At 34.1% G+C, this 16297-nt stretch overlaps 1 protein-coding gene across 10 annotated transcripts in view; it reads right to left on the reverse strand.

Annotated features, from left to right (window-relative positions):
- Nucleotides 1-16297, reverse strand: part of LOC132696894 (tensin-1-like) — a 119173-nt gene that overhangs the window by 29050 nt on the left and 73826 nt on the right. For all 10 annotated transcript variants that reach the window (XM_060662010.1, XM_060662017.1, XM_060662018.1 and 7 more), the window contains 6 exons: nucleotides 5412-5453; nucleotides 4995-5213; nucleotides 3195-3367; nucleotides 2991-3140; nucleotides 2351-2514; nucleotides 1623-1841 (listed from right to left, as the gene is read on the reverse strand). In XM_060662010.1, the coding sequence (XP_060517993.1) occupies nucleotides 1623-1841; nucleotides 2351-2514; nucleotides 2991-3140; nucleotides 3195-3367; nucleotides 4995-5213; nucleotides 5412-5453 (967 nt within the window). The remainder of the gene's footprint in view (nucleotides 1-1622; nucleotides 1842-2350; nucleotides 2515-2990; nucleotides 3141-3194; nucleotides 3368-4994; nucleotides 5214-5411; nucleotides 5454-16297) is intronic.

Raw genomic sequence — 16297 nt, forward strand, 5'->3', positions numbered from 1 at the left:
ATATAAACTTGGCAATTCATTTGTGGATTGCCCCGAGTTGCTGAGCCAGCTGAACTTTCATGTGCCTTCAAGGACTGTAAGGGGATCACCTGTATTTCACCTAGTAACTCTAAGAACCAATTTTCTGATCAATGGTCCTCTCTATCAGTTGATGAAATTATTGAATGACTCTTGTAATGATATTGACGTTTTTTGTCTTAGTCGCTTACAATTTACCACATTAATAAAACATAAATTTGAAATAGCATCGTCCAAGCACTGTCACTACAGACAGAAATGTTATCGATTATTTTAAAATTTCAAAAAATGCTCGTACGCCCGAGGCTATGTTTAGCCTTGCAATGTCGTTGATACGAGAGTGTTAAAATCGGCGATGATGGAATTCTCGTAAAAAAGCATATCTAATCGTTTTACTAACTTTATCTTTTGTCATCACTTTAGAAGTATACCTAAACGTTTCGAAAAATAATGTTAAAAAATAATACGTAGCAAAGGTTTAAAACTACCCTAAACAAATTTTAACAAAATCAAGTGTAAACTAAAAACTAGTTACCAGTGTGAGCATAGCAGCTAAAAATTGGCAGCCAAAATTACGGAAAGAGCTGATGAATCAGTGGCGGCGGAGTTTTCAAAACCAGTTAAGGAAGCAACTGATTCAAATGAAATAGATCTTTCGCTTACGTTTCCAGAGAAAATATTCGGTTGAAGCCTCGTACGGGTGGAACTAAAAAGTTGTAAATATTTTTTTCTACTTTAATCGAGATTTACACACTACAAAATATTTATAACTTTTTAGTTTCACCCTATAGCAACTCTCGTACTGGACTGCAAGGGAATATTTTTACTGCAAAACCAAAACTAACTTTTGTGGGCACTTTTTCATCAAGAAATGAAAGTGTGTAAATTTAGATTAAAGTAGAAAAAAATATTGACAACATTTAAGTTTCACCCTAAGCAACAGCCATACAGGAGTGCAAGCGAGTATTTTTACTACAAACGAAAGCTAACATTTGGAAACACATTTTTATCAAGAAATAAAAGTGTGTAAATTTCTATTGAAGTAGAAAAAAATATTGACAACTTTTAAATTTCACCCTATTGCAATAAAAATGTTTTTCTAAAAACGAACGCGAAAGATCTATTTAATTGGAATCAGTTGCTTCCTAAACTGGTTTAGAAATCTCCGCCGTCACTGGTGGTTCGGCTTTTTCCGTAATTTTGGCCGCCAACTTTTAGCTGCTAACTTCAAACTGATAAACTATTTACGAGACTACTGCACTTACAGGGCAGTAGTTTCGTCTATATACTGGTTTAAGCTGTTCATCCGTGACGGAGTTGGGTGCAATCAACTTTCATAACGCACTGTCCCAAACGATATGTCATTAGGTCAAACAGAGACAATAGAATTTAGAAGTTTCAACACCGAAAGATCCTCTTCTGCATTCAAAGAAAAGTTGAACTTTGGCAACATTGAATTCGTATTAAAATAAAACCCAAGCAGAAAAAGTTAAAGATATATAAAGCTTTTCTTTCAAAAAAACAAAACTGGAGCACTTTGATCATGAGATTGCATAGATAGTTAAATTCGAAATGACCGCCTTATTGTTTTAAAATTCGCTTACCATTGCAGGCATAATCCAGCTCCTGTTTCGTAAAGCTGAGGGTGTGATCGGAGACCGCGCACGTGTGAAATTGGCAGGCAAAAATCGTTTCTCTGCCGGTGCCCAGGTCTCGGTGATAGCATTTGATTAAAATGTCTCCGCGAAGTTGAAGGCCACTCTTTCGTTCGCCAGCTATGTTCACGGTAAAGTGAGACACGCCATTTGACACGTAATAAACACCTGAAATGCAATTATCATTTTTAAAAAATGTATTAGTAATTTTAACTAAATTAAATATATGTTTTTCAAAATCATTTTTCCAATAACTTAGCGAAAGGTGGGCAAACCAAAACATAATACGAAGAGGATTATGTGGAAAAGTAAACTATAGTAGCATGTATATTGTGCAAATGGAGTTTATTGATTAAAAGGAGTGTTATATTTTTTAATAAATAAGTTTAAATAAAATGAGTAAAAATGTTCAGATATTGAACAACATGACATGGTAAGCGAAATCCTCAATATTTTGAATTGATGCTTTACCCTGAACATAATTAAAATCAGAAGAAATAGAATTGGAAAATTTGAAAGACCTGACTTTGATGTGTTTGAAGTCATTTTCCTGTTCAAAAACAAAATTCAACAATACGTGGTCTGAAAAATCAATTAATGATCGAATTTGTTAGGAATATTCATGTTCTTAACTTAAGAGTATAAAATAGTTTTCAAAAAATATATACTAAACATACCTGAGGTATAAACTGGAGTCTGTCCTTCGTAAAGCTTGAGAAAGGCCTTGCATCCACCGTTTTGGAAAACTGGGGCACCCAAAACCGTCACGTGGGTCAAATAAAGAGGAGCGGCGTTGATTTTAATGTTGTGCGACAAAAGACCGGCAAAATAATCGACGTATCTTGAAAAAAAAAGAAAAAAATATTGTTGTGAATATATTAAATAATATTTTTTAGTAAACCTGGTCTATTAAAATGGTGTCACAAGCAAATAGTCGCGATATCTTGATTTTTTAATGTCTAGTCCAAAATTTTTAGCACTTGCGAGAAATATTTCACATATTGAGTAAAATATTCGCAATTTTACCCAACCATACCGAACTGCATACAAAGTATACAGGAAACACTGTAAAAGTAGAAAAAAAAATTGGAAATTGGAAGTGAATGTCACTTCCAGATTTGGTGCAAAATTTTGATTATATATTTGTATAAATCTGCATTTATTTAATTACGATAGAAAAAAAAACTTATGATGTAGATTGCTACAATTACATATTAAAAGCTGAATTAAACGTTTCTATTAATTTAAATTAATTCTAAATCTTATATTGCGAATTATTGCAGATATTCTCAATTTGTTCGTTTTCAAACTACCAACCTTCGGTTAGATGGCAGTTGCAAAGGACCAATATTATCATCCAAGAATTTCCTCATAGAGAATCTATCCAACGCTTGTTCAGCCGTGCCGCATATGCTAGAATAATGCATGTAGGCTGCGACAATCACACCCAGCTTTTCTTTAGAACCCCTGTAAAAATGTTTGTTGTTGTGTTGTAACGGCTACAAAATTAATTCTCCCTACCTTGCGTGTAATACCGCTATTCGGTGCTGATCCTTGGAGAGCCACGAATCAATTTCTTTGCATATGCTACAGAGCCTCTCTAAAGGGGGTGCCAAGTTAGGGGTCCAGCTCGCTTCCGTCACGTTTTTGTGTTCGTTTCTCAAAGATTTTTTTGGTTCCGATAGGTTAAACACCTGAAACAAAAGATATGAAATGTTAGAAAGCTGGCAGTGCAACAACTGGACTTAACCGACTTATACGTAATTACACTTTCTATTAACTATTTCTTTTGCACCTAGATTTGTGTCAACTACTTTAGGTTTCATGATTTAGGTTACCACACATATCGTAGCATTCAACCGATAGGAAATTTGGTCATACCGCAAAGCGGGAAAAGTCATGAAAAAGGTAATGAACGAATAACATTCGATTACTCATACGTCTTCTATAGTCATTATTTTAGTTTTTTTTTATATTTCCATTCAACAGTTTCTGATATCATAATACCCATCCATCATCAATTGTTTCACACCCTGTATAGAGATTTTTTGGTTCAAAAGTTTTTAGGAAGACACCAAAGATTATTCCAGATGTTGTCAAAATTATACTTAATATCTGTTCGCCCAAAAAACAAAAATAAATTCTGGTATCTATATATTAAAAAGCAACCCGGAGATTTATTAAGTAAAAGACACATATCTCAGGTTGTTTTTGTAATCTACCGTCACCGACAGACCAAGAGTCGTTTCGAGTTATTTCGGGATTTCCCATGGCGGCGCCTAACCTTACTTTTTGTCTTTTTTACGTCTGTTGAGAGGCAAATCAACACCAGGTAAAAAGCGAAATATTTCAAACCAAAACGCTTTATAAATTTAAATTAGAATTTTCTAAGGTAGATAGAATATGAGTCAAAAGTTAATTCAGAGAATGGAAAAACATATCGATAAATAATTAAATTAACCACAAAGCACGTACGAATGGGTAAATTACCCGTGTTACTGTTAGAATCTATAAAGTTTAAAATTAAAAATTAAAAAAATGAATACCTAAAAGCAACTAACAGATTAATCTGATATATTTTTGGAGTAACAGTAGTTTAAAACACAATTTCAACCAATACTCATGTTTTAATAGAAAAACTGGACTAAATGTTTAATTTTTTGGTTGATCTAATTTTGAAGAAAAAAATTTTGAGCAAAAAAAAAATTATAAAATAAAAAGCATATTTAAATTGTAATTACAGTTGCAGTGTTGACTGAAGAGTAATAATAATAATAATTTTATTTCTCAACAGAAAACTATGTATCGAAAAATGCATAGTAATATTACCACAAAAATTGTATTTAGCAACCGGATTGACTAACTGCATCGATATATCAGGTGCATCACGCTTAAAAGAGTTCGCAATCGACATTGCAGTGGTATAAAGTTAACGTTGACTAGTCGGCAGTCAAATATATGACATACATTTTGACAAATGATTTTAATTAGAACAGGCTACGTTTATAGGAGAAATTTACCATAAAATTTAAAGTTACCAAATCATTCCATTGTAATTTTGTATTTAATTCAATTACAGATACTTTTGTGCAGCATATTTCAAAAATTTCAACGTGATGCGAAAAAAAAAATTTCTATAGGAACGATGTTATTTTTTTCGACATTTGCAATTAAAATCTGTAATCCATGTCTCCTTTTTCTGTATTTGCGATAAAGTAACATAAATAATCGATCCACCCATATACGAGATTATTCAATTAATGCCGCGTATACAACGGCCTTTTGCCATAATTATATAGGTAAGGTAAAATGTTCACCTACCATATAATTATACCCATGTTTGTTCATGAGCATGTGGGCCGCTTGCCTTTGACTCTGTCTAAATGAGTGCGGAGAGACGGAGGGTGGAAACCACATCGAAATAATCCTTTCGGTCACGTAGCTCAAATCCATGCTTGCTGTCGTCGCCGAGCCAGATCTTCCCAGTGTCAATTGATTCCGGTGAACATCTCGCCCGTTATACGTGTTGGATCTCAACATCTGCAATAAAGTTCAAAGTTGAAGGAAACAAAAAATAGTTATGAACAAGTAAATGTGAAAATATTAGAAATGATAAATTAAACTAATTTCGAATAAACTTCGCAAAAACTCCAGGAATTGAAAGAAATACAAAATTTTGTAACATGGATATAACAAAGGGAAGTTTTTATGTATTTGGTGCAAAAATAGTTTACTCACTTTTGCAGTTTCTTCATTTTCCTGCGTCTTGGTATCGGAGTGCTGAAACGAAAACAAAGAAAATTACAGGACTGCAAAAAGTTTCATTAGCAGTTATAGCATCAAATCAAAATTTTTGGTTAAAATTTGTTTAGCCGAATTAACAGCAATTTTGTGAACTGTTTAAATGAATATTAATAATCAGATAGAAAAGATTGGTATTTTTCATTTTGATTATATTTTTGCATTTCGATGAAATATCCATGGACAAAGGGCAAGTTAGCAACGTTTCTGGGATTTCATGGATTCGGTGAAACAATTGTTTGGCAATCCAATTTCCTCCCAAATTAACAAAAACATGTCTATTTAAGTATATTACTATTTATATGTGTACCTTTATGTTAACTACGGATCATTGTCTATAGTTTTTCAAAAAACTAATCTGCTATAGCAGTTAACTAAATCTTATCCAACAAAATTACATTATCAATAACCACCCCATCCTTTCTGAACTGTAGGTGTACCGCTTTTTCTGGTAATGACGCAACGCGGCCAAGAAATATACGAGGTTAGCGCCAAAATTTCCCGGCCTGACATAGATGCAGCTCCAGTATCACGATAAAACTTAGTCTTCTTTTAAATATGTATCTTAGTAGGCTGCGAACAAAAAATTAAAGTCTTGCGTCAAATAGTTTTTTATTGACAGCATTTTAAACAAGACCTGTCTGAAAAAATGTCGCACATAACGCAAATTGAGTATCGAGCAGTCATAAAGTTTTTAACAAAAGAAGGCTTAGCACCTAAAATTACTAAAGAAAGATGGTGTATACGGCCAAAGTTCTCCTTCGTATTCTGTATTCGAATGGGACAGGAGGCCCTTGAAGATGATTCAAGAACTGGTCCACCAGTAGAGGTCATAACGGAAGATATTGTTGCAATTGTGGAAGAGGTGGTATTGAGTGATCGACGTTTAAAGGTTAAGGAAATCTGAGAAATTACTAAGCTTTCTGATACAAGTGTTAGTCGAATCCTGCATGCTCATTTAGGTATGCATAAAGTTAGTGCAAGATGGGTTCCTAAAAACCTTTCGGCTATTCAAAAACAACGCCGTGTCGAGTGTGCGCTGTTTTTTCTGGAACTCTGTGGGTCATAACCTAAGAATGTGATAGAAACTATTGTAACGGGAGATGAAACTATGGTTCTCTATTATGACCCTCTATCGAAAAAAGAATCAATGGAGTGGCGTCGTAAGGGTGAAGCACCTCCAAAAAAAATCAGAGTCTGTCAGTCAACAAAAAAGGTGATGGCCACGAACTTTTGGGATTGTGGAGGAATTCTTTTGATAGATTTTAAAGGAACTAATACCACTGTCAATGGTAAATATGACGCAACATTATTACATAAATTGCGAGACTGCATACGTGTAAAACGTCGAGGAAAACTGACCAGAGGTGTGCGTCTTTTGCACGATAATGCACCTGTCCATACTGCTGGTGTTGCACAAGCTGCCATTTTAGGGTGTGGGTTCCAACAGATAGATCATCCTCCCTATAGTCCAGATATGGCCCCCGGCGACTATTGTTTGTTTGGATATTTGAAAAAGGACTTACGTGGACGGCGGTTTAACGACGAAGTTGAGTTAAAAGAGGCTGTTTTGGCTCAGCAGACAAACCAAAAAAATATATTTTTAAAGAAATTGAGTTGTTAATAAAGAGATGTAATAAGTGTATTGAAGTTAAGGGGGATTATATTGAAAAATAATAAAAAATTGTTACTCTACTTATTCAGGCAGGAAAATTTTGGCGCTACCCTAGTATATTAAATTCATTACAGTCTGATAATAAATTTGAATTTTCTCTATTTAGTTTTCATGAACCTGTAATAGGATACGCAACATGAATGAGCAGCACCGATTTAAGTCGCTATAAGCAATGAAGTCACACTATTGAAAACGGAAATTCTTTGGGGCTGTACTTATTAAATAGAATCAAGAAATTTCAGCAAGTTCAGATTTGACAGTAACAATAAACAATCAAATATTGAGAAAATTGTTTTTTCTTGAATTGAATCAATCCTCACTTCTTAAAATATAAATTATAATTATTTTGGTCAATTTTGACGATGTTCATAATGCTTTGATTGATGGTTACCTCTTTTTTAACTTTTTTGATAATTGATTTTCTTCTAATAATTTGACAAAATGTCACCACCATATATGCTGTAAGTAATTCACAGTTGAACTAAACCGCCATTTTTATTTGGATATACAGGATCTCAAATTTTTGTTTGGATATTTCTACGAGCACTTTTAACCATAACGCATTTACGACAATTCAAATGTTGTCAGTTCTGAATTTTTGATTCCCTCGAAAACAATCAACAAGTACCCACTGCTTGAGTACATTTGTCAAAAATTATAAATAAGAAAGAAGAGCAAGGCAAATACTTTCACCTGTCTATTTTCAATGTAGAACGACACGTGCCATATCGTAAACGCCAACCTATACAAGATCTTGGGCGTCATATCAATCAACACCCCTCCGTCATCCGCAGTGCGGGAGCGTTCGAAGGGTAAACGAGGGTCGAATTTTTCGACGCGCATTTCGTTCTAAGGGTTAAAGAGTAAACCAGTCAAAAGATAACGTGTACGACAAACCGTCAGAAGGTTACCTTAGTAGTTCATTATTATATATTTTTTATAAATCCTAGGCATCAACTGTTAATATTTCATAAACAATTTAAAGAGAAAACATCAGTTTTTTTTCATTTTTTGCAAATATAATGGAAACGGTTAAAGCAATCTCAATGCTGGAGGGATGATCTGCAGAAAATCAAATACGCTATTTTTGGGGTAATAATAATAACACTAATGAACAATAGACTGGTCAAAATTGTAGAAAACCCAAAAGCTGTTATAATATTTCTTTTTGTATGTTCATTGGGATTTTTTTTATGAATGCTGGGTTCTACTCACTCTCAACAAGAATACTCTAGCATACAAAATAAGCTGCAGACCCGCCACACATTATAGTTTACCGTTATGCAAATGCAGTTTCCTAGGAGATCTCAGTAAGTATAAGAGCTATGGAAATATAGATGGCACATTCTAGAGCGTATTTAGAGTAACGCAAAAATGTTTTTTTTTGCGATTGTGATTAAAGATGCGCACTTTAAGCACTTTTTTGAGTAAAATTGGATGCTTTAAACAGATATTGTTATTTGTTCTTGGTATTTCTATTGTTGTTTTTTATATGCAACTCATAGGCAGTTAAACTTGTTAAATAGAGCGTTTGTGTTCTTTTTGAACGATGAACAATCATGAAAGAGAGAAAAAAAGAAGACTATTCACGAGATAAAGAAAGTGTCAACCAAAAAGAAGATCTTGAAAGTTCAAGTGTCAATTCTTTTTGGTATCTTCTAAGACAAGAAAAACTTTTTGATATGTATTCAAAATAAAAGACGATAGCAAGTCCTGGTTTTCATCACTGATTCTCTAAAAAAAAAGGGATCACCATCCATAGCACTTGGCAGGTTTATTTCGCTCAACTCAGTTATTATTTGCGCAAATTTATTAAATTCTTATCTACCAGCAGTACTACATCGTGCTAGTTTTTAAGAATTCGAATATATAATAATTTTGTTCTCGATTCTCGAAACACGGAATGTTCGAATCATTCGAATGAAAAATAAACGATATCTGTCGAGATGTATACGAAGTATGAATAATTTAGTGATCCCATTTGCGAAATCGAAATAAACATTCGCAACTGCTCTTCTTTGCAGAAAAAACTACGCTGGTGTTTACTCAATTAGAAAAATCATTCGATGTCTCAATTATCCGGCAGAGCGATATCCGCAATTCATCCCCATACAGCGTCAAAATTGCTCGAATATTGTTTACACAACTTTTCCCTTCAAATTATTGTTCTCAATCGTTTAATTACAGACTAACTTTCTTCTTACGGAACATGCGCTTAATATTTTTGACTGGCTTACACCGATAACGGCACTCGCTAACACTCGAAATCTGCAAATATCAACTCCCGATTCGTAACCACACCTTCGTTAATGCGGCACACGAGTACAACGAACACCAGACACACCCCTGTAACGTCTCCCTCATCGCACTTCGGACGTCTGGATCGCGGAGATAAAACTCCCGTTCGCTAGCTTCGTGAATCGTCGGAGAGGATTCTGGCTGGCTGTGCATCCGGAAAATGCACAGACCGGCCTCGCTCTTCGGTTTATTTTGACGGTTGCCGTGACAACGCCCAGCATCCGGGACGCCGCCGCCGCACCGGACGTAGCGGGAAAATCTTCGTCGTTGGTTACGTAAACGCGAGCTTGAATAGCTGCGCAAATTGCTTTTTAATAATGGAAAGGGCGGTGTAATACGAAAGGGAGCGGAGGCCGATGAATTAAGGGCGACGTAGAAAGAAAATACGTTACGTTGTCACTGCGCAAGATAAACGAGTGGCAAAGGAAGGAGAAGCTGGTTCCAGATGCGTCACCGCAAAATGTAAGTGCCTCGTCCGAATACTCTAAGCCTTGCTGTTTCCGTTCTCTTCTTCTTTGCACCCCAAGTATCTCTAAAAACATTTGTGAAATATTCAAAAGTGTTGAATTGACTTGAATAACGCGAGCCTGTCACCTATTTATTTAAAAATCTTAAATGGAAGGAAGATCAGAAGATCTTGATTTTGTTTTTTTTAAACCATTTTTGAAAAAGAAGAAATAGAAGTCATCCTTTTCTCTTTAAGTTAAGAAAAATATTTTTTATAAAACTGCACTGCATTTTTATGCAGTAAAAGAAAGTCAACTGAGGAGCGTTTATTGAAATTAAGTTCAATAAGGAACTTGAACAGTTTTTTTTTAATTTCTTCAATATTTAAGATGCAATAAATAATTCAAGTTGTGACACTATTCCTTTTGGACTACATTAAATGCGCGGGAATGGCCGTGATGTCATACCGCTGCTTTTCGATCGAAAAGGCGACATGTTATAGTGTTATGTTATTCTCGGGTTATAGGCCGAGAATTATATTATTTACGTTTATTTTTGGCTCGTGTAAAGGTGTGTTTGTATTTTATCTCGCCAGTTGCAGTTGGAAGCAACACAAAAACAATATTAAAAATCGTTCCATCGTGTTTGAGTACAACCCGCAAAACGCCAGATAAATCTTTTATTCCTCTACCAGAAAATAAAACCCGCCGTTTTTTGTTAACACTATGTTCAGATCTTACTTTAGTCTTAACCGTGCAATAGTATATTACGCAATAAGTGCGGTAAACGGCATTTGACTCACGAGTTTATTTGGCACGAGCGCAGCGCACCGGAGCGAGTGCTTAATAAACGAGTGAGATAAAGAGTTTACCAAACGTGTTGCATACTTACTTTTTTTACGACCGTCATGAAAAAAATGACAATTTAACAAATTAAAAATAATAACAGATTATTGGATTACTAAATTTCGTACCATTTAAACAAAATATTTTAACTATATATATATATATATATATATATATATATATATATATATATATATATATATATATATATATATATATATATATATATATATATATATATATATATATATAACTGTGTGCGTGTGTGCGTTAGATAGAGAGAGATGTATTATTGGATATGTCATATAAACAACGGAATAAACACAATTTCAAAACGTTATGTTGTTTATTTAACTTTTACAATTTATCATTAAGTAGTTCATTTAAAGAAAAAGACTGTAATTGGAAGAAAAACCCTCCAAGGGTAGAACTTTTAAGATTAAATTTTTAAGATCGTGTAAACAAGAAAAAGCAGGACTTAACCTTCAATTTTGTTTTATTTCTGATAATGACACACGGATATTTAAAAATGGTACAATTGGTCTAGGCAAGATATTAATATAAAAACTGTAAAAACCACTAAAGTTTATGCGAACGGTATGTAATGGGAAACTTAAAAATTATAAATGTCACTTTACTTACCGAATAGTCCACTAGATTTTAATTGTAGCTTATAGCACGTAGTATTTAAATTGTGTGATATATTGTATAAAATTTTTCTATGTATTTGGTTTTGGGAACATTTTTGGAAAACAACAGGAATAGACAGACGTCAAAATTCAAACCGTGCGGTAAAATCTCCGAAAACATCCGATTGCTCCCAAACCCATGCCGTAAAACCCCGGAAAGGTCCGAAGTGACTCGGATCCGTGGAAAACTGACATTGTATAGTGAAGCTTCCCGCAGGCTAGATCGGTATATAATTAGGCATTTTACAGAGGGGAGTAGAAAAACATTTTTAACTCTTCGAATTTGCAATCATCCTATTGGAGTCTCCACAGGAATGGCTTCGTGATCTATATAAAATAAAAAATATACTTTTTCACTTCAGTCCGTAAAATGAATAATTACACAACGATCTAGCTTGTGGGAACCGTCACTTTACTACGTCAGTTACATTTCCCACGGATCCGAGCCCCTTCGGAGATTTCCGGGATTTTACCGGACAGGTTTGCGAGCAATCGGATGTTTTCGGAGATATTTCCCACTCCTTGAATTTTGACGTTTGTCCACTCTGACGGTCATGTCAGTGAATGCATTCGTGTTGCAACACGTTTGATAAACTTTCTGAGTCACTTATTTATTAAACACTCGCTCGTGTCAAACAAACTCGCAAGTCAAATGCCGTTTACCGCACTTGTTACATAACATACTATTACCTCACTTGTTGCATAATATTCTATTAAAATCAGTATTTAGGTTTCCACTAGCTTAAAAAAAAATGTCACCATAAACAAAATCGGCTTCTGTCATTTTCAAAACTTTCTTTTTGATACTAAATACAAGATAACAAAAGCAAGCGTTGTCGTTTTCTAATGGGTTCTCTCTCTATGCTGGCGCGTAGTCTTACGAGCGAACTGGCGTCACAACCGGTCACAGCCAATGACAGCGCGTTAAAAGAGGATTTGAATTTTATAATTTTTAATTGATTATATTTGTTACATAGAACTGCGAAATTGATTTGTTTTTGCGAACTGTAGTTTTTTAATAGTATAACCTTACTTTTATAAGCAATATTTTTCAAATTCAATTTCGTTTAAGTTCCCTATTCAAATAAAATTTACTTTTAAAAAGTGTAAATTCAAATATTGTTCATCTTGTTCTAGAAATTAATTTATTAGAAATTAATTAATTCCAGTCCACATTAGCACTAACTAATGATACCGCAGCACATTAAGGAAATGGCATAAATTTTATAGAACAAAAAAGCTATTGCAGATTTCAAAAACCAAAAAGCCAGAAGGTATTAAAATGACCTTTCGTACACTTCATGGATAAAAAAGCAATTATAAAATATGCACCGTTCGATATCTTTAAAGCTTCATATATATTTTTTGTATCTCTAATAATAATGACTCATACTGAAAAATTACATTACCCCATTATATTTATTTTAGAGTTAGCCGCGCAATCGTAACTTCTTTGCAATAAATAAACATATTTCTTAACAAATCACATCCTGATCTATTTTAAAATTTATTACTGTAATAATGTAACGCACATATGTTGACGCTCACTGGTGATTTCGCTACATGTGCAAGTTATTTCCCGTTCCTCTCTGCATTGTTGGAGAAGTTATTATAAATTCTTAAAAACGTCCTTTCGCATAAAATTATTTAGAAATAAAATTAGAGGCCTATACCTATTTAAAAAAAAATGCGCTCATTTAAAAGTTTGCCACCAACAATAAGATGAACGGAAAACCGTTTCTTTTTTTAAACAATTGACGCTTTAACTAAATCCATAATAGTCTGAGGTGGTAATATCCAAAGTTCCAAAAATCATATTCTGAAGAAATAAAAATGTTTCGGTTAATAATTGCTTGGCACATCTGGTATATCGACAGTGAGAATTATTTAAATAAGTTTCACAGATATTTTGATGATAAAACAAAAACTCAATGTAACGATTTTTTTTTAAAAAAAAGCTCAACTTAATTCAGTAGTTTATTAAGCAATACACGAAGAAAATAGCGTACATTTTCGAAGAAAACGACAAATTTGCTGTTCCACATATATATTCAAATTAAGTGCCGGGGCCCTCTAAAGATCTCTTACAGAAATCTGCAATGCCAAGTTTTCGTATACGTGAGTATATTGTTAAGTGTTGGTGATATCGCCGGTTTGGTTGACGGGCCGGGCTTTGCACATATTTATTGGACAAACATTGAACCTTGAAATAACCTTAAAATTTGCTTATGTATGCAGGTTATAAAGCTTAAGCTAACGAATCGTGTTTATTCCAAAAATAGGCATGATGTAATTCCTTATTTGCACTACCGATCACTGCCTTAGAAATTGACGACGGTTCGTGCGTGTATTCAAATTTGGTATCCGCGGATTAGTCTGAGAGTATTTTTTTTAAAACATTCTTACCGTTACGTTTGCAGTGTTTGCAAGCTTAATGGATGATATTGTTGTTCTGCCAACATTATATCCAACAAATAAGACTATGTGCTAAGCACAGATCTAACACAATTTCAAATTTCCATTAAAACACTTAGATAACGTTTCAGTCAGTTGAGGCAGAAAGCCACGGATGCTGTGGAATAGTCGCTATATATAATAGGTTGAGTGATCCATTCCTTAATATAAGAAAATATAAATCCTTTTAGAAGATAATTTAATCCATATGGCTTGAAAAAATTTTACGAACATAGTCACCAGAAGATACCAAAAATCATTCTGATGATAAATCTGATAAAATGGTGTAAGATATTTAAATTGTAACCATTCGCGTTCACATTCCTGAAATGGGAAACTCGCAATTTGCTTCATGCTATGTCACAGCAAAGTCACAGATTTTTTAAAATATCGCTAGTATTGCTAGTAAGGTAGGCAAATATATTTGCATGTAAGCGTTTTTGGATTAAAAATTTATAAGAACTATTATTTAATTTTATTTGTTATTTAAGTAAACCCATTTTTTTTTGAGATGTTTAGGGATGCGAATGAATACTTTTTATTTAATGTTCCGCATGCAGTAATGAGTATTAGATATAGCAAGTTCAGGGTTGTTCGAAACCATATTTAAGTAGAGGAATAATATACCTACCGGGAATTGCGTTAAAACGAATGACTTTTTGACTATTATAATATCGCTAATGTGATGGCTGATATGTTCCAAAGGCCGAGACGTGTATCGACCTTTTTAAAAATTATCCCAGACAGTATCAATTTTCAGTATGTATTAACTAAATAAGCTTGTTATAAAAGACAGGTTGTCTTGCTTACAGTTAGAGGCTCTGTGAGACTTATGAGACTTATAATGCAAACGAATTTGAGATCAATCTGTGAGTGTATATCAGTTTATCACGTGTAACATTAACCAATGCCTTGTGAACAAAACATGCGGGAATATACTACATTGCAATCGCAATTGCGGGCTGCAAGTATTGTTTTGGATTTTCAGATCATTTTGACATTGTCATTGAATTGTCGAATAAATTACCATGAACAATTAAGCAAACAATTTAAAAAGGTGGACTTAATTGCATAGTGCTTGCGTGACCCTTTGTAAAGCAAGATTTGATTATCTCAGCTCTAATCTTACGTTACTTTTGATTTACTTCACTGGGATAATTATATGGTTTCCGCTCGGATACACCTCCAATTTCACTTGCCACTGAGCTAATAATTCAATCAGCGTCAGTGGATCTGTTTTTTACCGATCTACCACTTCCAGTCAGTCGAGCATGCCCCTATAAATAGTAGCGTGGCTGATCATAAACAGGCCTCGCTCGCTGCAGAGAAGAAAGAATTAAAAGTAAACATGGCTGGAATGCGGCGAGTGTTTAAAAGCTCTCGAGTTGATTTGTTTAGGAAAGGCTTGGCATCTTTTTCTTCGCCTCGAATTTAGACAAATCCTCGAAGGTGTGTTTGCGATGTTATTAGACAGACGATTGTATAGTTAGCATAGACCAGTGGACGGTTAGAAATCCGCATTTGGATCGCTTTCGACGGGTTTGTGCCTTCTTGGTCAAATGTTTACTTTTCTCCTTTTCTGTATGCAGCGTTGGTGTCGACAAAATGTTATTGTCGTCGTTAGAGTCTAAAAATACTGATTCCAAAGTATAATCCAATGGCCGTAAAGGAGATCCGACAGGTTTTTAATGTTTACGGGACCAACATATAGATTACATTTTATACGCGTAGCACATTTTTGCATAAAATCTTACTCGTTTTTGCGAAAACATACTCTTTTAATATATGTATTATTATATTGTTTAATATATATCACCTTTTATCTTTACTTCGATCTTACGATACAATTTTTTTTACGATCATGAGAGATATTCGAATGTTTGTAGTGAAGTTGATTATTAATTTAGTTTCTTTTAATTGTAAATAACCCATAAAATTTAATTTCAATGTTCGGCAAACAACACCTCTTCTAATTAAGATCTGGCAAGAACTCTGCTTTTAATATGATAGTAGGGTCAAATCGAGGAGCACATACAGAGCTGGGATAATAGTAGTTCTTATTAGTAGTTCTAACGTAGGGACCAAATGCTTAAAATAATGGATTATTTTACGCTTACTCCACTGAAGAATTTCGATATTGTTTGAGTGAAATGAGCGTCTGGTCATAACATGTGAGAGTAGGTTAATATTTCATACTGGACAACGCAGCATTACCAGTCATTTTTGGGGATACCTAGTTTTCGTGCTTGCTAAAGCGTGCGTGCGTTATCATATTGACGAAAGAGTGAACTTCTAGTAAGATAATTCGTTAAATTTACATTTGTCGCACAAATGAAAAATTTAGGTTCAAATATTATTCTCTGTGTGTGATTCTTTCCAAGAGTGCCGAACTCATTATAAACACTTCCCGAAAAC

This window comes from Cylas formicarius, unplaced genomic scaffold (genome assembly GCF_029955315.1).
Source record: "Cylas formicarius isolate icCylForm1 unplaced genomic scaffold, icCylForm1.1 PGA_scaffold_1__22_contigs__length_36826433, whole genome shotgun sequence".
In the NCBI taxonomy this organism is placed as follows: Eukaryota; Metazoa; Arthropoda; class Insecta; order Coleoptera; family Brentidae; genus Cylas; species Cylas formicarius.